This window comes from Clinocottus analis, unplaced genomic scaffold (assembly GCF_023055335.1).
Source record: "Clinocottus analis isolate CAN_PGR_092001 unplaced genomic scaffold, fCliAna1.0.p SCAF_20, whole genome shotgun sequence".
NCBI classification, from domain to species: Eukaryota; Metazoa; Chordata; class Actinopteri; order Perciformes; family Cottidae; genus Clinocottus; species Clinocottus analis.
In genome coordinates this window covers 6,969,404-6,994,578 of record NW_027175932.1, presented here as the reverse complement: position 1 = coordinate 6,994,578, position 25,175 = coordinate 6,969,404, and the positions used below count along the sequence as shown (strand labels likewise).

Genomic DNA, 25,175 nt, shown 5'->3' with positions numbered 1-25,175 from the left:
AAGCTGCGTGTAGGGGAGTCGTGTTTCTGAACGTGAAGCAGGAATCAGTGAGTCATTCTCATTGAGCTCATTGCTGCCGAGTGAAGTTTATTTCTCATTGACTGAAAACACAGGACCGTTGTTTGGCAGAACAATATGTCAGACGCAACTTTTCAGATGCAAATAATCTGTGTGTGTGTGTGTGTGTGTCTTTTGTATGTGTGTCAGCTGTAGCAACATAAACCAGAGATAATAAAAGTATAAATCTTTCAAAGTTTTATTAGTTTTATCTTGTGTGCGAGGAGTTTGTGTGGGAACCCCAATGCGACAACAACTTTTATGCTTTCACTTTAACGACTAGCGAGTAGTTTATATCTCTGACATAATTCAATAAGAAATGAATAATCCACATTATAAACACTTGTGTCTTTTATTTGCATTCGTAAAAGAATACATACTGGCCATTATATTGTTACTAAGATATTTTCATACCTTGATCTATAAGCCTTGATCATATTGATTATCATATGCCTCAATAACACTGCATTGGTTCAGCTCTATTGCAAAAATGGCTTATTGTCTGCGTATGCTATTTCTGTGTATGCACCCCATGCAACATGAGTGTGTTGTTTGTGTCGTCTCAGTATAGATCATGTGTAACACTAGACACTTTGTAGAGACATGACAACCTTAATGTGTGGCTGATCATGTGGACAATTTGTGTAAAAAGTGCTTTTAAAAAATGTGAGCGAGGGAGAGGTGAAAGCGTTGGACGGACTGCTCAGGCAGACACACGGACCATTAGAGCGGTTGGCTTTTTGCATTTTTTTAAGCAGTTTAAATCCTACTTTTTTATGTTATTTTTAAGAGGAGTGGTTGCTTTAATGATTTTACATCACGCACATTTGTCATGGTAATCCTACTGTTGTCCCAGCTTGTCTGTATTTGCACTGCAGACGACCCGACTTCATCTTCAACCGCTGATGTAATATACAGATGGAATTCACAGTGACTGCAAATACAAAAGGAAATGCACGGAAGTGTGTTTCTGTAAATAGGTGTATGTGTCCATGTACATACATGTGCACACGGGGAGTAACCGTGCCTCCATTCGCATCGATGCATTCATACACTGACATACCTGAAACACAAGTACTCAGGTTGGGGGTTGAAGTCGGTGTTCGGGGTCTTAAGGAGGAGAAACCTTTGGAATGATGACGGATTAGTAGAGATGGATAGAAGAAGAAAAGGAGAAGAAGAAAAAGTAGAGGAAAGCTTGCTCAACACATGAATCATCCTTCACAGGATGTTAACGTGCATTTTCAGACTTATGTCTTTGTGTGTGTGTGTGTGTGTGTGTGTGTGTGTGTGTGTGTGTGTGTGTGTGTGTGTGTGTGTGTGTGTGTGTGTGTGCGCGCGCGCGCCAATGACTCATATTCATCATTGTTTGACTCTGTGGTGAACTGATAAGGGAACCACTTTGGTTTTCAGTAAAAGAACATTAAAGTATTGGTGAATGTCGGTTCTGCTGCTGGGTTATCCATCCCATCAGTATTTAGAGGTTGTGTTGGTCATTCTGGTTTGGTGGTAAAGTTTCAAATTAACATCCTTGTAGAGGAGTTTAATTCTGTTTCTACACCCCTCACTTCTATTGTATGTCTGTTTTTCATCTCCTCTTTTATTCCTAATATACCTTTTTCTTCACAAATGGAGAAGTATTGTACTTGACTTTGTGTACTGTACATTGTACAGTGTGTACTCTTTTCTCTAATCTTGGTTGGCAGCTGTTGGCAGACGCACCAGTTGATCAACTGGAATGCATTTCATCCAAACCTCAAGTTATGTAACATTTGAAAAGATATTTTTACGAGTGCGTTGGTTATTGATATAATGCCAGATAATAATAAGGGTGAAATGCACCTGTCACTGGACTATGTACAGTAGCATCAGTTTCAGAAAGATTTATGATGTTTAGGAACACACCTTTGGATTGTAAATCTGTCAAGTTAGCGTATTGTAAAGTACAAAAGTGACATATAAAAAACATGACTATTGTTTTCCAGATGGGGAAGTTGAGGTCTGGCACCAACCCTTCAGGCTTAACGGATTGATTCTGAGGTCACAAAATATGTTTCAGGAAGTCCCAATATCACAAGATTAATTCCTATTTAATAAAAAATGTTCTCCATCTCTAAAAAACAGTGTGTTCCTTGTTAGTGGTACAGTGTGGCTGGAAATGGAAAGGACATACTGCCAGGTCAGGTTCTGCATTCTCCCCGCTCAGCGGGGGAACCATAGCAGTCATGTTGTCGGAGAGCGTAGGGCGGCAGTGAGGGGGGAGGGAGGGGGGGTCCGAGCTCGACGCTAGATAGCTGCGCCCGCGATATAGTGAGTGTCGTTTGAAGAGACTCCATTTGTGAACTGCAGCAGATGTCAACAAGCACGGCTCCGACGCCATATTTTCACAGCGACAAGAGAGTGTGTGTTTTCCAGGTTTTTCATCAGAGAAATGAAAGATTCACTCAGGACCTCCTACCACAACACACACACACACACACACACACACACACACACACACACACACACACACACACACACACACACACACACACACACACATCGATGCTGCAGTGTGTGTTGGCGCAGCACTTAGTATGGACAGGTGTGGGAAGTCTTTTGAAGTTGTAGCTCTGTTGGATCCTATTCGCACACACACACACACACACACACACACACACACACACACACACACACACACACACACACACACACACCTCCCCTTCGCCCTTGAATCGCTACCAGCCGTCACATGTGCCTCCAGAAGGGGTTTGAACAGGCACTCGGTTATGAAGGAGCTTCTTTATCAAAAGCCAAACGTATTCATCAACGCAAACATTCAGCATCACATCCTTCGGCTCTGTGCCGTCTGACCGGGCTCGCACACTGTACCTCCTTGTGTGTGTTCTGCCTCATGCTCTGATTCGGCCTCACGCTCAAACCTTCTTACCTACTTTCTTGCTCCCTCTACCTTCAACCCTGTTTTTCTGACCTGTCATAGACCTCCAGCAGTGTGATGTAACGCGCGTCTCTGTGTGCGTACACGTGCTTTTGTGTGTTTTCATCTCGGCCAGAAAGCCGAGCAGAGGCATTTCTGTTGACACTACCCACTCTTTGTCTGTTTGTGCCCCCCTCGGCCACTCGCCGGACAAGTTTTCCAGATTTTTCTCTCTTTTTCTTGTCCCGTTCCATGTCGGCGTGCGCGCGCACACTTTGTGTGCGTTTGGACCTTATTGACCTGTGATATCTTTTACTTTTTGGCTATTATAAAACGCCTCGTTGTGCTCAGAGAAATTGTGATTGACATGTTGTTATATTTTCTCCCCAAATGATTATTTGAATTTTTGTGAAAATAATCTGCAGACTAAACGATAATAAAAAATAATCCTCAATTGCAGCCTACTTAGATCTGTTTTGATTTCTTAATGCAGTTATGTAACTTTATTACGTCTCTTTATTACATAAACAACATTGCCTCTGAGAAACTCCACTGCAACAGCTGCTAAGACATTTGTCACCTCCTCACCTTACGAGAAATTCAAACCTGCAACTTTCATTCCGCGTCTCGTTTTCCCTTCAGGCTGCTCTACTGTAGGAGTCAGACAAATACGAAGAAAAGCGAGTCTTGTTCAGTGTATTCCTCATGTCATAGCTCATTGTACGGCTATTTGAAGCAGCAATTGTGCTAAGACTTAAAAAGCATATCGTCATCGCTCATTGTTGTCATTGTTCTTTTAAACCCGCCCTCATTTAGACACCTTATTCAGGTGTCAAGTAGGTCATATTTCATTTTATGGCTCTTGTGTGTTTGCACTCTTACTTTCGTGTGTGTGTGTGTGTGTGCGCACACAACATTGATAGGAGTTCAGTTATTCTACAGGTCTTTGTAAAGGGAACTGCAACCAGATGTACCGTGTGATTAATTACAGGGTTTCCTTTCAGAGGCGATGGAGCTGTACATTATTGTAATTATCTCGCTTCTCGGCCCACAAGAAAGTCTGCCAACCATTACGCTGTAGCAGAGGCGGCTGAGATAGCAAACTTTTTTAAGCTTCGTGTCGGGTCAACCGGGTGATGCAGCAGCTTGAAATGTTTGTGTTTAGGTAACGTTTGAAACCCGGAGATCAAATAATAATAATATGAGACGTAAAACATCGTCTTCAGTACTAAAGGGGACTAATTGGTGCTAAAAACTTTCTTAATTATTGTCTTTCTTTAAAAAGATTAAGACTAGCAGCTACTGTTCATAATAAGAACAAACCTTTTTAACTCAAAGAACAAACTCATTTCACGAACGAGCGATTCCTCCTGTCCCGTTCTGAATCAACCTTTTAACTTTCTTCCTTTATCAGAATGTCTTTCTTAAGACTTTTAATCGGGTCGTGTGGTTATCTTGGTACAAGAGTTTGCTCGGGAAAAGGTCGTTACGTAGCGTGTGAATTGGTGTGGTACTCTCATTAGCATGGCTCCGTTGTCATCATTACACTTATATTTCCCAAGAATGAAGCTCATTATGAAGTTATACAATTCAGCTTTTGTCTAAATTGACAGCTCATTATCTGGGCTGTCTTACCTCCCACCTCCTCTCGTGTCTACCCCTCCTCTCCGATAAACCCCTTCTTCAAACATGTCTTTTCTCCCGTCCTTTTTCCTTTTTTTTGTAGCTCTTCTTTCCTTTTCCTGATAAGCCAATAGCATCTGCTGCTCTCCTACTTTCCTCTCATGGTTTCTTCTGCTCTGCTTCCATCTGTCCTCCGCTGTAGCCTCCTATTTTTTACTTTCCCCAACATATTTCCCCATCTCTCTCACTTTCACTCCGGTTCTCTCCTCCTCCTTTACACTTTCTTATTGCCACCTGCCACTCCTTTTTTTTTTATCCCCTCTTCCCTTAACTACAAAAATGATTGCAAGATTCATAATACAAATCCCATTCAATGAAAAAAACAAATCTTAAGTGGGGCACCTGGGTTTTCCTCCTGCAGCATCATCGCTCCTGTCCAACATTTTTGTGAAGCACTGGTTTCCCTGGACAAAGGCCGCGTGTTTCTGGTTGATGTGAGCTTTAAGCTGACTCAGTCCTTGTGACATTGACTATTCTGTCTCTCAGAGAGGCATTACTGAGACAGAGAGGCACCTCTGCAGTAACCCAATACTGTGTGCGTGTGTGTGTATGTGTGTGTGTGTGTGTGTGTGTGTGTGTGTGCGTGCGCATGATGTTCGAACAGTTATTGCATCATTGTGTCATATAATCCGACCCCCATTTCTGCCTCCCCCATCTTCTCTCCTCTCCTCTGTCTCCATCTAAATCTGCTGTAGTTTGCACAGTTGGCTGGACTTTAGCTGTCAAGGAAACCGTTCTTGCGATCGATGCGACCGTGTTTTTGGCCTGCGCATTCTCCTCTCAGTTTCCTTGAAATCCTCTGTAAAAACGCAGGCTGTAATTCACTTTGCATGTGTGTTCACATGGGGAGAGAGATCTGGCGGAGGATGGAACATTTCTGCATTGTGTGTCGTCCCAATAGGAAAGACTGCAGAGGATAAAATGCCCTCTTTTTTCCTCTTCCTGAAACCTCACTTCCGTCCTCACTCCTGCTCTCACGCCTCCTCTGCTTCCTCCCGTTTTGTCGGTCAAGTGTGCACGGCGTCCGCATGAGTAAACTCCATAATCATTCATACATGTATTGTCCTTGTAATCAAAAAGGAAACTAATCAAAGTTAGTTTTTCCCTTCATTTGGGTAATACAATGTCCGCATCGTTTACAATGGAACAGATGTTAACATATACTTTCGTTTAAATACGTCTGCTTCAAATCCCAATGTGAGTCTCTGAGAAAGCGACATGCAGAATAAGTATGCGAAAAACTAGGCTAATGTCTTGTAGCAGAGTCGGCTTTGGCAGTAATGGGCTCTCATCTGGAACACATTAGCCCCAAAACCTGCCTGTAACAAAACCACAGCCACTCGTCAGACGGACCCACAGAGAAACGAACGCGCACGCTCTCTGGAACCCGTCCAGTTGTCTGTCACAGATTCTTGAGTTTCTAGCGCACGGCTCCGTCGGTAGCCTGTATCTGTTTAACTTCTCTGATTAACCGCGTCAGAGCTGCAGCCTGAATCAGTTCCTCTGCCTCGACCTCCACTGCCCAGCTGCAGAGGAAATGTAGGCCGCTGTGAGAGGAAGGCCAGTAGACGAGGGCACTGAAGGTGGTGGAGGGATGAAGGGGAACAAGGATTGTTGTGTTGATGTTTGAAATTGTTCTTTTATTTTCCTCCTTCACTTAAATCTGCTCGTTCCCTCTCATCTCTTTGCACCTTCCTTTTCTCTTGACAAATCCCCCCCCTTTTATGTTTATTGTATAGATGAGACTTGTGCAGTTGTGTGCGTGCGTGCGTGCATGCATGCATGAGTGTGTGTGTGTATGTTTCTATTTCTCTTCAGGCTTTTGGTTAATCTGTTGACAACCTCTGTAGCAAACACACACATCAGAGACACAGTCTAGTATTCTTAGAGTCGCTGTGTGTTTGTGCCAAAGCTACACTGTATACATGTAAACAGACGGTTGGCTACTCTTTATAAAGTGGTTGTTAGGATGACGCAGCGTAAATGTGGACTGCTTTGCATGCTTTGACAAACGCTCCTCTCTGTTTATGAACTGAAATACTACTTTTCATGTAAAGACTGGGTGTGTTTGTTCCCGTGCAAAGAAGTGAAAAGTAGCAACAAGAAAGTATTGAGTTTGTCTGTGGCAAAGGGTGCATGCCATGCACAGTAGTAGCAATGTCCTCAAGGACTTTTATGTATGACGAGATCGTTCTGAAGTAACAAAGAGGTCAAAGTTCAGGATCGACAGTCTTATTTAAAGGTATGTTTACAATTACGCACTTGGCTAATTTGGATCCCTCACACCAGGCAACAAACACGTTGAATACTTTTCCTTCTTTAAAAGACATTAGGAACATTTGTGGGTTTTTTAAAAAACAAATTTCTTGACACATTATTGCCACCAATTGTCAATCAGTAGAAAAGCAGCAAGCAGTGAATGCGTTGTCCTTCACCAGCATTGTGACAACATACAACAAACAGAGGACCGACCCATCAAAACATGGATCCCTAGAGCGAGTGGTGACCAATCCTTAGTTGTTAGATCACTAAAATATCTGCTAATATTCATTGTATGACCTAAATTCTGCAAACAAAAATGGTGGAATAGTCTCTGTCACCCCCTCGCGTCTCATCCGCTCTGCCTCTTTAGCGACGGCGCTCTCGCACTCTCTAAATCAAGAATAACAAACGCCAAAGGTGAGCGAACTTCACACTATTTAAAACCCTTTTTCCCCTGCTCTTAAATTTGACTTCTGGCTGAAACCGCCGCTAACTGCAGTCGAGCATCTATATAATCTGCAGCGGTAGACGAGGAACACGGAGTGCTGCTACTTGATTGGCTGTTGATGATCTTTAAAGTGAAACCTGAGAAGTTCGGCCCGGGCGTTTATAGCGTGGGCCTTGATTTAATGGAGTGTAAAGGGATAGTGCTCTGATATTATGTAATAGATGTATCTGGGACAGCCCCCGTCCCGTCTAGCACTGGCCTGACCCGCTGTTAGATCATCAGTTACCGTAACAGTGGCAGGACGTCGCTTTAAGACGTCCTTTACACCCTGTGGCATCCAGGGAGACGTGCACAGAAGCACACGAGTGGAAATGAAATGTTTCTTGGTAATGAACTCGATAGCATCTGTTGGTATCTTAGTGGGCTTTAGTAAGGATTTCATCCGTGATCCCCTGACAGTGTATGGGATGCAATAAGACTTGCTTCGTTGTGCCGTCTCTCTTTTTCATTGGAACTCAGTCAAATGTCGGCTAGTGGAAAAAAATGAAGAGATCTGAGCAGTAGACACATTTGAAATCCTATCCATCAACATATTCTCACCTTGTTTAAGTGTTAATGAGCAGATGGATGTACGCTATATTAAGACCGGCAAACTTTTACACCCCTTCCCCGACACACACAAATGAACACACACACACACACACACACACACACACACACACACACACACACACACACACACAAAACATGTATGCATGTAAAAAGTAATGTGTTGCACATAGAAATACAACCGCTTTAGTCACACTTGACATGCACACTTGACACAGCCTCTGCGAAAATTGTCAAACTCTTAGAAGTTCAAAGACTTTTGAGGACCCTGAGGCACGCCGGATCGCTGACAGCCATCGCTTTCAAATGTCTCACGTTTCTAATTTATCTTCGTCACACTTCAAAGAGCATTTTACAGCCCAAATCAATCAGTGTACATGCTACTTTGTTTCAAAACATGCATTTAGAATAAATGGTTCATTAGAATCACAATACTTCTCCATCGTGGCGTTTTTTTTCTTCTATATTCTAAAGCCTGAGACTTTATTTCACATTTCTTAAAAATAGCTTCCATTTTCCTTTTTCTCTAACCAATACAAACCCCTCCGAGTCTACGAGTCTATTACTCCTGATAATCTTCCTGTGAAACTTAATGAAGCTGAAGCAAATTAAATAAATGAATAAAAAGCCTTTTAATGTGACCAATACTTTAGTAACCGTTTGACCGTGAAAACTTCAGAAACTTGTTTTCTTCACATAACTTCATTGGATCTTTGTTTCCTGTTTGAACGACAAAGGGGGCCATTGTTGGTTGCTAATCATTCTAATCAAACCACAGCCAATGAATAGAGCTTTATTCAAGTCCTGGATATAACCAGGTTGGCTCAGCTGATCGAGGATTTGGGCATTACCTTGATTCAGACACAAGTACACATCTGTGGTTTAACTAAGGAGTGTGAGCTATAAAAGCCTGGCCTGTCATCACTTCTATTCGTTAGCTCCATATGTGGGATTATTCCCAGTATGGTGTCATTCCTTTGCATGGCATGCCCCTCCTGTTAAGGATTAACACTTTTTAAGGGGAAGGTCCACTCATTATCCTCAGATTCCCTTTCATTCTCCTTGGATCGACGCGACGGGATCAAGTGGCTGAGCTGAAGGGTGCGATGTGGGCGTCAGGGACGGCTTTTGAAATGCATCCTGAATCGTGTGAATGGGAAAGAGAGGAGATGACGAGAGTTAGGAGAGGAGTGCGAAAGGATGAGCGAGGAGGACGGGAAGAGAAGGGGAGATGAGGCGTGACCCACACAACAGAGAGTAATGACTGCATTGGCACATGGGGTGTGTGTGTGTGTTGCACAGCCAGGCACGGTGCGATGAGACAATAGGTTGCACAGTGAGCGGCAGGCTGAGATGGCACCTATTGTTAACTCACGAGTACACAAAATGTGTGCACACACACACACACACACACACCCACTGGGGTTGTTATCGAACCCATCCTGATGAATGAGTTTGTTTGTTGTGGCCGTTACGAATCAGACAAAGAAGAAAAACGATCCATATGTCCCTCCCACAGAAGATTGATACCTAATCACCTGTAGTTCTTTCAGGATTTTATATACACGTTACTTTTTTTTGCCATTGTCCAGTATTTAAAGTCACTCTAAAAGTAAACCAAAGCGTATAAGTAACATGTCTCCAAAGGAAATGCATGAAAAAAAACAAATTGTATGTATCTCACCACATTTTCTACAGAACCAACCGATTTTCTACCACAGCTAGATCAGATTACAAGACACACACACACACACACACACACACACACACACACACACACACACACACACACATGGCCCTGGTTACTGCAATATGTATAGTGGTGATTGATGGGAAACCAAAAACCACCTAAATAGGAGGAAAGGAGGGGGTGGGGGTGATGGAGAGACAAAGAGCGGGCGAGGCAGAAACAAGAAGGGAGAGAAAGAAAGGACGAGAAGTCGAAGCACACACATGGGGAATATCTGAGGAGGGTGTGAACAAGGGATCTCAAATCGCTGCGTTTCCTTCGTTTCAGTAAAATGTCTATAAATGATGAGATCAGTCTACATCCTTTCCTCTCCCTCTCCCGACTTTTACTGAAACTTATTCATCCTCTTTTCAATCATTCTTATTTATAACAGATGCTCTCTCTCTCTCTCTCTCTCTCTCTCTCTCTCTCTCTCTCTCTCTCTCTCTCTCTCTCTCTCTCTCTCATATATCTGCTGGCTAACCAAAACAAGCTGTGGTAAAGGTCTTGGAGAGGTTTTGGTTTTTGTGTGCAAGTGAAACATACAAGTGTGTGTCTTTTTCATGCACATGTTTATGAGGTGTGTGTGTGTGCGTGTGCTGTAGGGGGTTTGTGGTTCTTTGCAGGAGAGTATTTCCAGAGTGTGGGGGGTCTGAGAGACATTTTAGCTACATACTAATGGAACACACTGGGCCTTTTTCATGCACTTGCAGACACACACACACACACACACACACACACAGACACACACACCTCCATGCCCCCCGTCCACCGCCACTGTAAGTCTTTTACTGCATATAGAAACAAATCAGCTCATTCACTCAACCGGCTTAATGTAATCAAGGTTTACGGGTCCTGATTTCTCTCTCGAGTTACAGACTGGCATTCTTCAAAATTTAGGTCAGGACTCAAAAGGTTAATCAGAGGAACATCAAAGTGGGTCAGCAGCACTTTCTGGAGAAACTGGGATGAGAAGTTTATCGTTCAGTCAGGCTTCCAAGAAGGGTTTCATGATTATGGCCAAAAAAGAAACAAAAAGTATGCCAGTGGTTTTCTATGTGTTTGCAATATTGTTTTTGAAGGTTAATCTATGAGGTAATGCATGGTTTTCGGAGGAGAAATGTTCTTTTGCGTTGCAGTGATTCTTAAAGCATCTGCAGCTTGTCTTAATAAACCTCCCATAGTCATACTCATAATGGTATTGTTCATGTGAAAAGTTTACCTCAGGCTGCAGCTGCAGACTTTGGACAGAGTCTGCCTCTTCTTCATCGTCCGCTTCAGAAGCAAATGCTCTCTAAATGCTTTTAGCAATAAAAGCTTTTCGTTCAATTATTTCCTTCTTTTTTTCACTGAACCGCTTGTTTTCTTTCTTCAGATTTGGTCCCATTGGTATATGTTACACATTTCAACATGAAAGAAAGCAGGAGAATGATGCTATATGACGGACCCATCAACGTCAAGATGATGATAATCATTAGTGGAAAATCACCATGCAATTATGTATCATTAGTGCGGGTACCGAATTGTAATAATTACGCCTCCGAACCATCGGGTTGAAGGTTTTAATGTGTTTTTAAATAGATGACTTCCGGAGTAATTCAAACTGGGTAATTAAAGCATAAAACAAAGTTGTATTCGAGAGTCCGACCATCTTTATCGAGCTGGCGTTAGATTATGACGTTTGGAGCCATTCTTGGTTTATTACTTTGGTTTTGAAGACTCATCATATTGTTCATGGGTGTTCGGTTGTGACATTTAGTCCGTATCTTCTGTTGAATACGGCCTCCCTGCTCTGGTTTGAGATTGAGGTCTTCATATCTGAGTCTCTTCTTGTCTTTCCACTCCCCAAAACAATAGATTTTGCCACACAGTTGAACCGTAAAACGCTTAATAAACTTAATTTGGAAAAACCGCTGCTGGTGAAAAGTTCATCTAGTTAGGTCAACGACATCAATTTCATGTTGTACTTTATCTATGAAAGTATGCGTGTTCTGCTCATCAAACGCTTTGAACGGGTTAAATGCAGAGGTCAAATGTCATGTATGTACCGGTATAATTATTACGATTTGTTTAAAGTTGAAATACTGAGATCTTCAACACCTGACTGTTCGGATCGTGAACTCCAGGATTGTTTTTCTAAAACCTACTTTGCCGGTGAAACAGTATACATTACAGATACCTGTGTGAATGCTGTCAAAACAGTTCCTTCTCATTTTTTTCCTCTTATGGATTTGCTTTTCCTGTGTAAACACAAAATACTGTTATGTAAAGGAAACAGACACACGCGATCATATATGCAATCATTTCTGCTATGTTTAGGCTTCCTCTGTCCCAAGGAGAGATGAGGCACTTTGGACTACTTCCTGTGAGAAACTACACCGAAAACAGCACCGTACCTAATAGTATTCGTTGTAGTTCAGTGTGGTGCCAGTTCACCATGTCGGAGTGTTTATCGTCCGACTTTTCTGGCCCTCGCGGTTATTGTCTGCTGTTGCAACCTCCATCCATCTGGCGCTGTGAGGGCTCCATGCTCGCTGGGGCGCAACCATCCCAGAGAAGACGAGAGCAGATGATCACGGAGTGTAAAAGCCCAGTGGGATGTCCAGACTGGACCAGTTGATCAGAGGGTATAGGCTTTCAGCTTCTCCGCAGGAAGCGGCATAATGCTGCAACACTGCTGATTCCGTTTCTGCCGCCTGTCTGGCTCCCTAGTCTAGTGTGTGTGTGTGTGTGTGTGTGTGTGTGTGTGTGTGTGTGTGTGTGTGTGTGTTCGTGTGTGTCCTCAGTTGGCTGTTACAGAACAGAAATAGGGCAGTCAGGCGTGAAGCCATAACTTATGGAGTGATGTATAGGAAGCTTCTTTTAAGTCCTCAGGTAGGCGAAAAGAGAATAGCGAGACAGCGTAGAGAGCGAGAAGTCCTTGTGTCGTTTGTCAGATAAGAGCCTGGGTGTGTGTGTGTGTGTGTGTGTGTGAGAGAGAGAGTGAGACATGGAGGGAGGCTTGGGTGGAGAGCGAAAGGATATTTTTGCGTCTGACAAACTCAAGTCTCATGATGTTTTGAAGCTCGGAGCAGAATAATGGGAACGGAGAGAATGAAACAATCAACAGAAAGACTCATGCGGCATGGATCAAATTAATTCCTTAAATACCCCAAAAAGCTTATAATAAATATTAACAGCCTCTACTGTATGGGTGCGTACCCGTTTATCCACTAGAATGAAGACGGACACATTAATAATGGATTAGGAAGCCCCCTTAGACTTGCTGTCTGCTTTCCCTTCCTCACAACCATGGAGAGACACACTCAGAGAGAGAGGGAGGTAGAAAGAGAGACAGACAGAGAGAGAGAGAGGAAGATGGGGAGAAGTAATCTTCTCGTGCCCTGGGGGAGGACTCGAACAATGATATTGGTGGTCAGGGTCTCTTCTAAGTGCTGCTCGGAAATGGAACGTTGGCTTCCAGTCAGTCAAGAGACCGGCAGCTATTGTCATGTGACCACCCAGAGAGTCACGTGACCGCGATATGAAAAACCGAATGGTAGTGCGGTTTGGTGAGCACATGCATGGGTGTTTATGTGAGTCAGTTGCTAATGGGCCATCATCAGGGAAGTGGTTGCTGCAGGATGAAGGGATAAACTGTTATGAGCCTTGACACTCACACACACACACACACACACACACACACACACACACACACACACACACACACACACACTCACACACACGCACACACTTTCTAATGCACTTAAATCTCTCTCCCTCTTTCTTTCTTTCCCCCTCTCTCTCTCTCAGTCATATGATATAGATGAGGCTCCATGTTATACAATGTGACAATATGAGATCATCACCTCAGAGGTTGTCCTAATCTCTGAAGCAGCTCACAAGGTTTTCCAAAAGCTTTATAACATTATAAAGACGTGACCTGGCAGAGTCTCCAGTGAGTTGGGTAGGTATTGGCAGATGGTTTAGATATCCTCTCAGTACGACCACCGCTGTATATCCCAGTATTGTGGGATTTGGTGGCGCTGTAGCTTTAAGCGCTGATTGATTGATGCTGAGCTTGTGCTTCGTCTCGGATGGTTTGCACTAATGCGCTGGGTGCTTTATTTTAAATGCCATGTTCAAATTAAGTACTCAAATCAAACAATACGATGCTGTCAAAAAAGAAATGTTGCGTTGGATATTTAAAACATGTTGCCAGGGTGATAATCCTGATAATGTTGCCAGGAGTAGGTGTCTAACCTCCAACGTCTGAGCTGTATCACCTTAAAAAATACAGTTGCTTCTTCAAATGAAATCTAAAACTCTCTGGCTGTGTTTTCAGTTATTCTCCCATCTCAATCCTGTCAATCCTGCGGCTCTCGTCGGCAGCGATCCGTCTGTTCACTTTTCTGTTCTTTCATCCTCTAAAAGGGTCACAGACATCATTAAACGTTCTGGATGTGTGTCATTAGTTCCTCTCCGAACACAAATGCCCGTTTGTTCCAGGTTAATTTGAACATCTCTTTCATACTTTTTTTTTTTTACAGTCTCTGTTTTCTGTGCCATCAACTTGTAACTGCAGGTCATCCTGAGACGACCTTTGCGTAGATACATTGATTCATTTCGAGCCACACAGGAAGCTGCAGCCATAATTGGCCTTGCATCCTTTGAATAGTGAGCTTTTGTTACCTTATTTCATTATTTATTATTTTGTCAGCTGGCAACTCTGATTTGGTTTATTTTGGGGGCTGCGATGTGTTTAATGTGTCAACGGCAGTTAGACACAGAGCTGGTGAAGTGCACATACACACACTCTCACTAAAACGCGTACACAAACGCAACACAAAGTGATGTCTACGACAAAAACAAAAAAAAATCTTTTTTAGAAACTGATGTGTAAAGAAACACACAGGCCAGCCACCGATACATTATTCCCTTATATATGTTGATGTATTAATGCACACACACACACACACACACGCGCACACCAACGCACGTCTTTACAAGGCTGGATCCGCCCACACTGCCCTTTACATCTTTGTTTAATTAGCTATCAGTGCTAGAGCTGGAATGCCCATTAAACTTTTCCAAGAAGCTCGTTGTCCACAGGATGGAAGAACGTCGTCTGTAACTTTAGCTTGTTTTAGTCCCACTGGGCGGCGGCGACCGCCAGTAATAAAGACTCCATAAAAGCTCGGTGTGAATGTTATAGACCCCGATTCATATCCGAACAAGAAAAATATGAAGGAAATAGGAAGTAAGCGCATGGAGCTTGTACCTGAGGGGTTGACGTATCAGGAGAGAGTTGGGTGTGTTTGTTGGGTGTCTTTTGAGGGCATACAGGGAACGTCACACACACAATTTGGACACTCAAATGAAATGGCATGTAAATGATGTGCTGTTTGTTTCCGTCTCCAACCTCCCTGTGAGTTAACATTGGAGTTACAAGTGACGAGTGAAGGGGAATATATGGAACGTAGATCAAAACACAGGCTTGTAGCTTCCTTAACTTACTTTGCCTCCTGCGGTAAATCAGAACCAGTTTATTTATAAATCACTTTCATGAAGCAGTTTGTCAACATGTACCAATTTGTCAAAATACGGTCTCACTCCATCGGATGTCTGTGCCTCCTTTGAGAGAAGATGAAAGGACAGTCTACTGTTTTAGCCCTTTCCACATCCTCCTCTCCTGCTGTATTTGATGTAATATGGCACCACATTCTGAGAGCACCTGCTTTCAGACGTCATCTGCATTAGTATTCTGGCAACATGTTTTGGTGTTTCAGTGTGTGATATTTTGTAATCATTTATTATTCCTCCTCGCAGTCTCTTCTCTGCCTAACTTGTTTATGTCCCTCTCCTTGATTAGCTTTTCCTCTCAAACCCTGTCCAAGCCTAATTTGATTTTAATCTCTCTCACCCTCTTTCTTTGGGTGAATGTCCTCTAGATTTTCAGACGAACAATGTTTCTTGGTGTTTTTATCGACGCAGGACTTATTTTTGCTCTTCTGTGTGCAGGATCGCAAGCTGTCCAAGTCCGAGCGCCAGCGCTTCAAAGAGGAGGCCGGGATGTTGAAGGGTCTCCAGCATCCTAACATTGTCCGCTTCTATGACTCCTGGGAGGGACCATGCAAAGGAAAGAAATGTATTGTTCTGGTCACGGAGCTCATGACATCTGGCACACTTAAAACGTGAGTTCATGAGAGATAGCATTATTTTTTTTGTAATTTCACTGACCTCGGGAGAGTAAAATATGCCAAAACGGCATGGAAAACAGACTGGTATTGCATTTGAATATCCCTTCATTGGATCAACACACACACACACACACACACACACACACACACACACACACACACACACACACACACACACACACACACACACACGCACACTCTCTTAACCACCTCCTTTTCCTTTTGCCTCTAAAGAGCACCGTCATTACAGATGATGACTCACTTCCATTTTTCTTGTTGAAATGTAGAAAACACACACACAGACACACACACACACACACACACACACACACACACACACACACACACACACACACACACACACACACCTGTTACCTCCTCTTTCCTGTTGAACCAATACAATTCTTCTCTACTTTCAACTTCAGACAGTCCGTGGTGTCGTCAGCACGTCGCATCCCAGCCGGATTTTAGTGCTGAGAGCAGCTGTTAGTGGGTCAGATAGCTGTATACTGTATCATTACATGTACAGTATAGTTGTGTCTGTGTTATTCACAGTATATATATATGACAGACTAGCCTTTCAATGCATGTATGTGACTATGAAGAGTGAAATGGTGGAGGGCGAGACTCTTTTCTCTGTATTTGGCACGCTTTATATTTGCGGGCTGTCGGCCCCTCCCCTCCCCTCAGTTCACAGGAGTATGGACGCACTTGTGGCCGTCATTGTCCATGCCGAGCCCGCATGCCGGTCCCTCTGCTGTACAGAATAGATGTGCGTCTGTGAATGCGAATGTGATTGTTGAGCTCCTGACACAATAAAAGCCTAAATGTGAGGCGTGTTGAGCACGGCGTGCCCCACGCAGTGCATCGTGGGACATCGGCCCACCTGCCAGCTGCTGCTTCTGCTGCAGATTCCTCTCATTCCTGACAGAGAGAGACAGAGGGCGAGACCAAATGAGGCGTGTGTGTGTGTGTGTGTGTGTGTGTGTGTGTGTGTGTGTGTGTGTGTGTGTGTGCGGGTGTGCGGGTGTGCACGTGTCTGTATGTAGAGGGCACAGACAGAGGGGAGACGTGGATGGATGACCAGACTGATAAATTAAATCACAGAAAGAGGGAGACAGACAGTCGAACGGTCTGAGAAGCAGATAGTGGGAGAGTCTTCTAAAGAGGCAGATAAACGCACAAATAGTCAAATTAATAACTATCAATCCAGTTTAAAGGCAGCTCAGCAGAGTGATGAACCAATGAACCACCTGTGACCACAGAGGGCAGAGAATAATCCAGCAGCACATCACTACCAAGGACAGCAGCACCCTCCACTGGAAGACTGGAAAAGCTTCATTACTTTAACAAATGCAGACGCTCACCACCCGGCATTTTCACACATAACAGTTCATTAACAGATGTATATATGCATGCATATATTTCTTTACTTTTCAGTTTTAAAGCAGGAAAATATGAATGAATAAAAGGTTTTGAGTAATTTAAATATTCAGACAAGACCTTGGGCAAAATGAGTCACCGGAATGCAAGAACAATGTTAAGTAGGGCAAGTATGTCCAAACAACAAGTTTGTTGAGGCACTATGACTTCAATTATTTATTATTACATGAAAAAAATGAATGTACTGTAGTTTAAAATGAAATGTATGAACCTAGTGTCAGGGATACGCCTGACCATTACTATTAACTCGTGATTAATCTGCTGAGTGTATTGTTTGCTCTCTAAAATAGTAATAAATGTACATATATGAACCGGATCGAGGCTGCACAGGGATTTGGCTGCCATCCAAATGAAGACTCAGAAAGGAAAGGAACTGTTGTGTATTGAAGTGGTGGAAAAAGAAGGAGAGATGGTGTGAGGGAGGACTGATAGGAAGGGAGGGAGTTGGTGAGAATGGAAATACTGACCAGCGGGTGTTCATGGTATTAGAGGCCCCTTATCTACAGTATGCGTGTCCGTGCGTGTGTGTATGTGAGAGAGAGAGAATGCTTATCTGTTCATGCGTGCATGACTACCATATATGTACTGTTCACATACTGTATATACACATGTATATCTGCATATTTCTCACAGTGCAAAGACATATCTTTAGGTGTATGTGTTGAGAGATGCTTTGTGCAGTGTCACTCCAGCAGCGCATGCCACATGGTTGAACTTGTCTGTCAACACTGTTCTGACTTCAGAAAGCGAGAGAAAGAAAACAGAGGAGGGCAGGTAGGTAAAGGGGAGGAAGGTACAGGCCGAGGAAGAGGAGAACAGAGTGCTGTTGACGTGAGAAGTTGAAATAAAAGGGTCGGGGATGAGGCTTTGAAAGGTTTTAGTACAAACGCTCAGGTGAGGCAGATGTGCATATTGAGGTATGTTCAAAAGGCCATTTTTTTCTCTCTGTGTTCAATGCCCTGAAGAAAAACTATGAGAAAATATGTGGATCGAGGCAGATGGTTGCCATCAGTTGGACAAAAAATGTGTTTTGATAACATCAACTTGATCTTTGGGAAACTGAGATTAGCATAATTTGTTTGCTTCTCGATAACCTCGATTGTTTGAGTCTTTCACCTGCTGCTTAATCGATAATAAATAAGTTGCAGCCCTCGTGTGGTGATACTCCTTTGCTGGTATGGAATTGGCTGACTGTGAATCTGAATATAGTTAATGCTGACGTTCACAGTTAACTGTACTTGGTGGGAATGTGTAACATGGCCCATAATCCTGATGAAGCTGAAGTTCATCGTAGGCCAAGGACACAAAGCATGTTTTTGATTTTGATTCCACTGGTCAGCGGAGATGCTGCCTATCGGCCTGGTTGTCATTCGATGGCCTCTCTTGTGAAGGGTACGTGACGTAGCATCCTGCTGCTCCTGCAACAAGGAGAGACTAATTCAAATGCGCTTCAATGAGTTAAAAAGGAAAACTTCAAGAGGCGTCTTTGAGACCTCGGTTCAGTCAGCTGCCAGCTATTCACTTGGACTATAGGCGGATTGTTGGAGCTCAGTAAAAACAGCTCGGACATTGAATTAAATGCAGTAAATGGATTAAGGATGAGACGATTTTCAGCTCAAAGTGCTTTAACAAATAACAACAATTAGCTCACATCAAATAATTAGGCCTGTTGTGATGCAGTGACATTCGCAGCTACCAACAAATCCCAAAAATATATGTTGTGGAAATATTGATCTCCTTTAAAATCCTCCTCCTGGAATTGATTAGCGATACTCAACTTGTGGTCCATGGGCCAAATCTAGCACGCAATAGGGTGCAATGTGGCCTGCCGACCATCTCCTAATCTACAAAGAAAATACATTGACTCACAATGGTAATATACTTTTGTACTTTTAATGTAAATCATATTAAATAACTCAAAATAGACCAATAGAGCTTGTTTATTAGCCCGGAGCCATCAAATTTTTGAAAGAGATGAGGTAATCGTTTCTTCTGGTAATCCTCCGTGTTTGCGTATCAACAGGCCCCTCCTGTCATTTTTTTAAGTAAGTAAAGTTGAGTATTTCTGGTGCAGGTGATCAGAGGCTGACTCACGCTGCTTCCCCTGCCTGTCCTTGGTACTGCCTGGTACTTGGATTTAGCTGAAGCGCGGCGGCGGACGTGTCCTCAGCTGATAAGGGCAAATTGGAAACACTTTGCTAAGAATTAAAGCATTAGGTTAAATGAGCTAATCAAGAGTGATCGTCGGATCAATTTTAAGAGTTCTCAAAGCTCTTAAAGAGAAATGTTTACTGAAGCCTTTTCGTCGAATCGATTCAATAACGAGTTTAACTTTGACTGAAAGAGAAAGGGATGTTCAATCTGTCCTGTTGTGCTAAAATAAAAAGTCTTTTCCACAGTGAGATTCCTGCCGTGGTCGCTCTGTAGTCTTGAGGGCTTTCCTCCAGTTTCCTCCCACATTCCAAAGACATGTGAACGAGATTCACTGGAGACTCCAGATCACACTCAGGTGTGGTTACGTATGTCCCAGTGCATGTTGGGATACATTCCAGACTCTCATAACTCTGGACAGTGAAGACGATGGACAGCTCCTACCGAGAGACCCCATTACACACGTCTGATGATGTATTGGGATGTTTTTTGCTGTACATGGTGGTAAAATTACTACAGTAACTGGTTTAAATAGTTAAAGGTCTGCTTATATACAACATAATTGGCTTTCTAAATGGTAAAATAGGCAATCAAATAGTCTAAAACATGTTCTAGGTCCTGCTTAATAACGCTCATGAGTGCGGGCTGTCCATTGACTTTGCAATGGTTATTCTCTTGAATCGAGCTTTTTCCGACATATTTATCTCCAGATTAAAAGGGATGTCTGCTTTCAAAAGGTAAAATAAGGTTACATCTCTGTCTGTCTCGGTATTCCAGTGGTCATTTGTTTGGCATGTGTCTCTAACAGATGCCAGAATGGCTGGTCTTTTTTGTTTGAGTATTTAGGGCGTATCTGTTTTTAAGATGGAATTGTGACAATAATCCACTTTGGTTGTGTAAGCGTTCATCTTCGACTGAAGCATTATCCGTGTTTCCGTTGCTGCCTCTCATCTGGCTATTGTCCGGCCTTCCATGCTTCGCTTTGGAGAAATTCATTCCTTTTATGGAATGTTTTTCAGTGTCCTACTATAATATAATTACTGTTCAATACATTCAAAACACTTGTGAGCGCCTCTGAACCTCCATAACATGACGCTAGCGATGAGATATGAGATAAATAGTGGGGCTTCTTTGTTATTTTAGCTTGTTATTTTGGCTGTTGAAAAAGCTTGAAGGGGTTGAACCGACTGTCTCTCTGTACATTTTGTCCACTTCATCTCCAACGAAGCATTGTTGAATGACACATGGTGACATTGTGTGTGTGTGTGTGTGTGTGTGTGTGTGTGTGTGTGTGTGTGTGTGTTTGTGTGTGTGTATGTATGTGTGATTTTTTTGGTTCTGCAGCTACCTGAAGCGTTTCAAGGTGATGAAAATCAAAGTCCTGCGATCGTGGTGTCGGCAGATCCTCAAAGGCCTTCACTTCCTGCACACCAGAACGCCGCCCATCATCCACAGGGACCTGAAATGCGACAACATCTTCATCACCGGGCCCACCGGCTCGGTGAAGATCGGGGACCTGGGTTTAGCCACGCTCAAGAGGGCTTCCTTCGCCAAGAGTGTCATAGGTAGGAAGCACGGCCACCGAAGACACTCGTTCCTCATCTTTTGCATCTCACACACTCCGGTCTGTGGAGCTGGACGGTGTGGCCAAGATCTTCTGACAGGATATAGGTCATTGCATCACATGGTTTTGTAGAAATTCAAAATATGTATAAATACATTTGAGTGATGCATCAACATTTGAGTTAGTATCAAATCAGACTACGAAGTTGTGTGTCGCAATATCTCGATATATATTTCATCACGATATTAACGATATCGCGAACGAGGATGACATCATTTGTGTGACTTTGCAACATCGATCGCTGTCCATGCACACGTCCACACACACCGTCGGGTTTAAAGACATGGACACGGCGCCATCGTGTCCCGCTGCACACGCCCACTGCAGCCTCATCCTGCTGCTTCTGAAGTGTCTGCTAGTGAAAGCAAACCGCAGGTATTTGAAATGTGAAACACTCACCATTCAGTCACTGTGCTTTTAAGCTTGGATTAAGCTGTCTGGAGATGTGACGGCTACATACCGTACACGCACAGAAAACACACGCCGCACACACCCCTCGCAGATTACACACACACACACACACTGAGTTGAGTAAAAAGAGCTGTGCTCCGTGTAATAACTTGGCTGCCATTCAGTTGTGAACCACAGATATTCTGGTATTCGGACACATTCGCCCACTCGTGCTATTATTGTGCATATTTTCATGCACTTGAACCGAGAATGAAATGCTTTGCAAATCTCACAGCTGCTTTGTAGTAATTGGACAGACCCCAAGTATTTGGACACTTGCAGATTCCCGCAAACACACACACGCATGAATGTGCACACACACACACACACACACACACACACAACAAGGTTTGTTATTTACAATTTCCAGCTGTTTTTAAGGAATGTTTATTCTGTAAGTCCTCTACTCACGACAAATCATTTTAGTTTGTGTTACTTATAAGTGACTGAGCCACTTAGTTATCCAGCTTTGTTTGTTTAAACCTCATAGTGTGCATATATATATTTTCTCTACCTAACCTTTACCATGAAGATTTTGAGATCTTGATCAGATGTCAGAGTTGATTGTTTTCCCTCTCCTTTTCATCAGGAACCCCAGAGTTTATGGCTCCAGAGATGTACGAGGAGAAGTACGACGAATCCGTAGACGTCTACGCCTTCGGGATGTGCATGCTGGAGATGGCTACCTCGGAGTACCCCTACTCTGAATGTCAAAACGCTGCCCAGATCTACAGGCGGGTGACGAGTGTAAGTTGGCCTCTCCTTGGACAGTGCTGCTGAAACTCTGTCTTTTTAAATGCCTCAGTTGTGACTGAAGTTTGTGGAGACACCGAGTTGAGACATTAATCTGTTGCATCTAACGGCCCTGTTTGTCCTTTTCCGTCGGTAATCTCCACCCTCCTCCGTGCGACTCTCTCTGCCACTCTCCTGATACTTGTTTACTGACTTTATTAATAAGTTTGGCATGAGCTGTGGGAGATCCAGTCATATGACCGTGTTTTTGTTAATCTCTCTCTTGCTTATTTTCTCAGCGCTCCCTCTGAGAGGAAGCTGGAATTAAATTAAGAAAAATATGGAATATATACTAGAGAAAAAAATCAAATGGATTGAAATGCACTCACTTTCCATTTACTTTTAGTTTTGTAACATTCCAGCGTTCGCTAAAAACATTATCGAGACAGCAGTCTGGAAACATTGTGGAAAACAAAATGAGACCAAAACACAGACTGTGGACAGCAGATCAGAGGCTGTTTTAAGTTGAGTGCTGCTGAGGTTATCACCCTAAAACACACACACACACACATACACACACACACACACACACACACACACACACACACACGACTGAGTTCAGCTTTGTGGAGGCTGACAGTGATGGTTAATGGACCAGAGGAATTTCCTAGAAATATCTCTTTCTCTTTATCTCCCTCCATTCTGCCTCCATTATTGATGTGTTCTCTCTTTGTCTATCCGTCTAATTACATCTTTTATTTCAGCTTTATTGGACACATGAAAGGCAGCAGTGCAAATCAGAAAAGATGCTTGTACATGTATCCACATCTTTACTTACTTAGATATTAAATACAGCTTTTTAAACAAAAAACCCCCATTAATTTCAGAGGAATGATTACCACAATAATCCCGTATACATCTTTTGCTGGTATTACGACTGTTTATATTTAATGCATGAATGCAACATCCCCCTCAGCTAAAACTAGTTCTTCTGTTACCTCTCGCGAAGTCTAACATCAAAATTGAATGGCAACTTTCGACACACACTGGCAGCAGTCTCTATGATGTGTATGCCAACAATGAAAACTGATGCGTTTTATTTTCTATTTAATAATTATAGCCAGGCAAAAGCTGCAAGAGCACTGATTTTATAATGTTCCATCATATATGCATTAATGAATATCCAGTTTCAGTTCAGTAATGGAGTTGATCTAATCCTTTCGCTGCCCATCCATTGTGTCTAATCGGCAAATAAGATTGCCTCTAACCACAACTGTGAGAAAATAATCAGTTCTCTGTCTCACCGTCTCCTGTCATATCTCTGAATCTTTCAATTTCATTTCAAGAAAAAAACTCCCTGCGCAGAATAAATCCAGACAGTATTTTCAATCCATATGTCCACATTGTCTCGTCTCATTCACACACATTTTAAATCACACAGCCAAATTAGATCTTCCTTGTGACTTCAGCCACCGTGTTTGTGTGTTTTGAGTTATAATTTCATCGCAGTAATCTCATAAATTGAAAGTGAAATCGCATTACGCCTCTCACGTCGTTTTATTCAGTGAGCCAGACACTGTGTCAAACAACCAACTTCGGTTGTCCGTATTTGTTATTGTCACACACACACACACACACACGCGCACACACAACCTTGTGACAACCCCAGGGCGTCCCGGTCACCTGCTTCCTTTCATGTCACCGGCTAATCCACCCTAACAGCGCTCCACCCTCCATTCCCCACAAAGGTTTAATGAGACGATTACCAGTTGCTCTGACGGGTCAATAACAGGATATGACGTTCAAATAAATGTTGTTTAAGGAACAAGGTATGTTTAAGGTATTGGCTTTTGATCTTTTATTGATATCAGACGTTCACATTGTCACCAGGAGGTCTGAATTAGACCAGTAAAAGTGTAACGTAAATAGTCCAGGACATAACTTATTGACTCATAGAACCAGTAGAAAGGTCACAAAAAGGTCGGCAACCACCAGCCTATAGCATGTCCAACAAAAGCAGAAGTCACTTTAATAACCTTTATTCATACATATAGACGTTCACATTTTCAGTTTTCATCAGTATTTTACTCTTGTAAAATTCTTCCGGTGTTTCAGACACTTTGTGTTATTTTGTTTGACTGTGCGGCCCCTCTGAGAGCACGTGGGTTGTGCAGATATACTGAAAATACTGTACGTTGACATACAGCGTTGTTGACGTCCTTCATGATTCTTTTCCTTCTGGAACATTCCTCAGCGCCAATCATCCTTGTTAAACTGAAGTCTTGCTTTCTCTCTCTCCTCCTCCCCTTCGTCCCCCCTCCTTCTGTCAGACTTAATACCATTACTTCCTCCATTAGTCCTAACGTTGTTTGGCCTTGGAATCACACGTGAGTGTGTGAGCGAGAGAGAGAGAGAGAGAGAGACGGAGAGAAAGAGAGTGAGAGAGAGAGAGAGCGATGGAGGGTGGGTGGGTGGTGTTGTTGCGCAATAGTGAACTGGGGGGCTGCAGGAGAGAGAAAGGCCAACAAAGTAGGAAGGGAAGACGGAGCAGGAGGACAAGACCAGGAGTAGGTGCTCATTTGCTGGCATGAACAGGGTGAAAGAAACGGTCGTCTGACAAGCTAGTTTAGACTGAACACAACTTCCCGAGACCTTTGTTAGTCCAACGGGTCTCTAGTCTACTTGTCGATTGTCTAGGTGAGTCCCCTACGTTTTTTATTTGACACATTTTAAACCTGTCCGACTGTCTCTCTGTCATTCATAACATCTGTTTGTTTTTTCTCTCTTTTACTTTCTCTTTTGTTTTATTAAACTCAAGTGTTTTTTAGTTTTTTATTGCTTCCAATCTGCATCTGTCGTTGTGATTTTATATTTGATCTATAATGTGTGAT

The 25,175-nt window shown here is 43.0% G+C and overlaps 1 protein-coding gene across 12 annotated transcripts in view; it reads left to right on the top strand.

Moving 5' to 3' along the window:
• Positions 1 to 25,175, top strand: part of wnk1b (WNK lysine deficient protein kinase 1b) — an 82,080-nt gene that overhangs the window by 21,188 nt on the left and 35,717 nt on the right. For all 12 annotated transcript variants that reach the window (XM_068586576.1, XM_068586573.1, XM_068586572.1 and 9 more), the window contains exons 3-5: positions 15,706 to 15,878; positions 20,823 to 21,043; positions 22,142 to 22,299. In XM_068586576.1, coding sequence (XP_068442677.1) covers positions 15,706 to 15,878; positions 20,823 to 21,043; positions 22,142 to 22,299 — 552 coding nt within the window. The remainder of the gene's footprint in view (positions 1 to 15,705; positions 15,879 to 20,822; positions 21,044 to 22,141; positions 22,300 to 25,175) is intronic.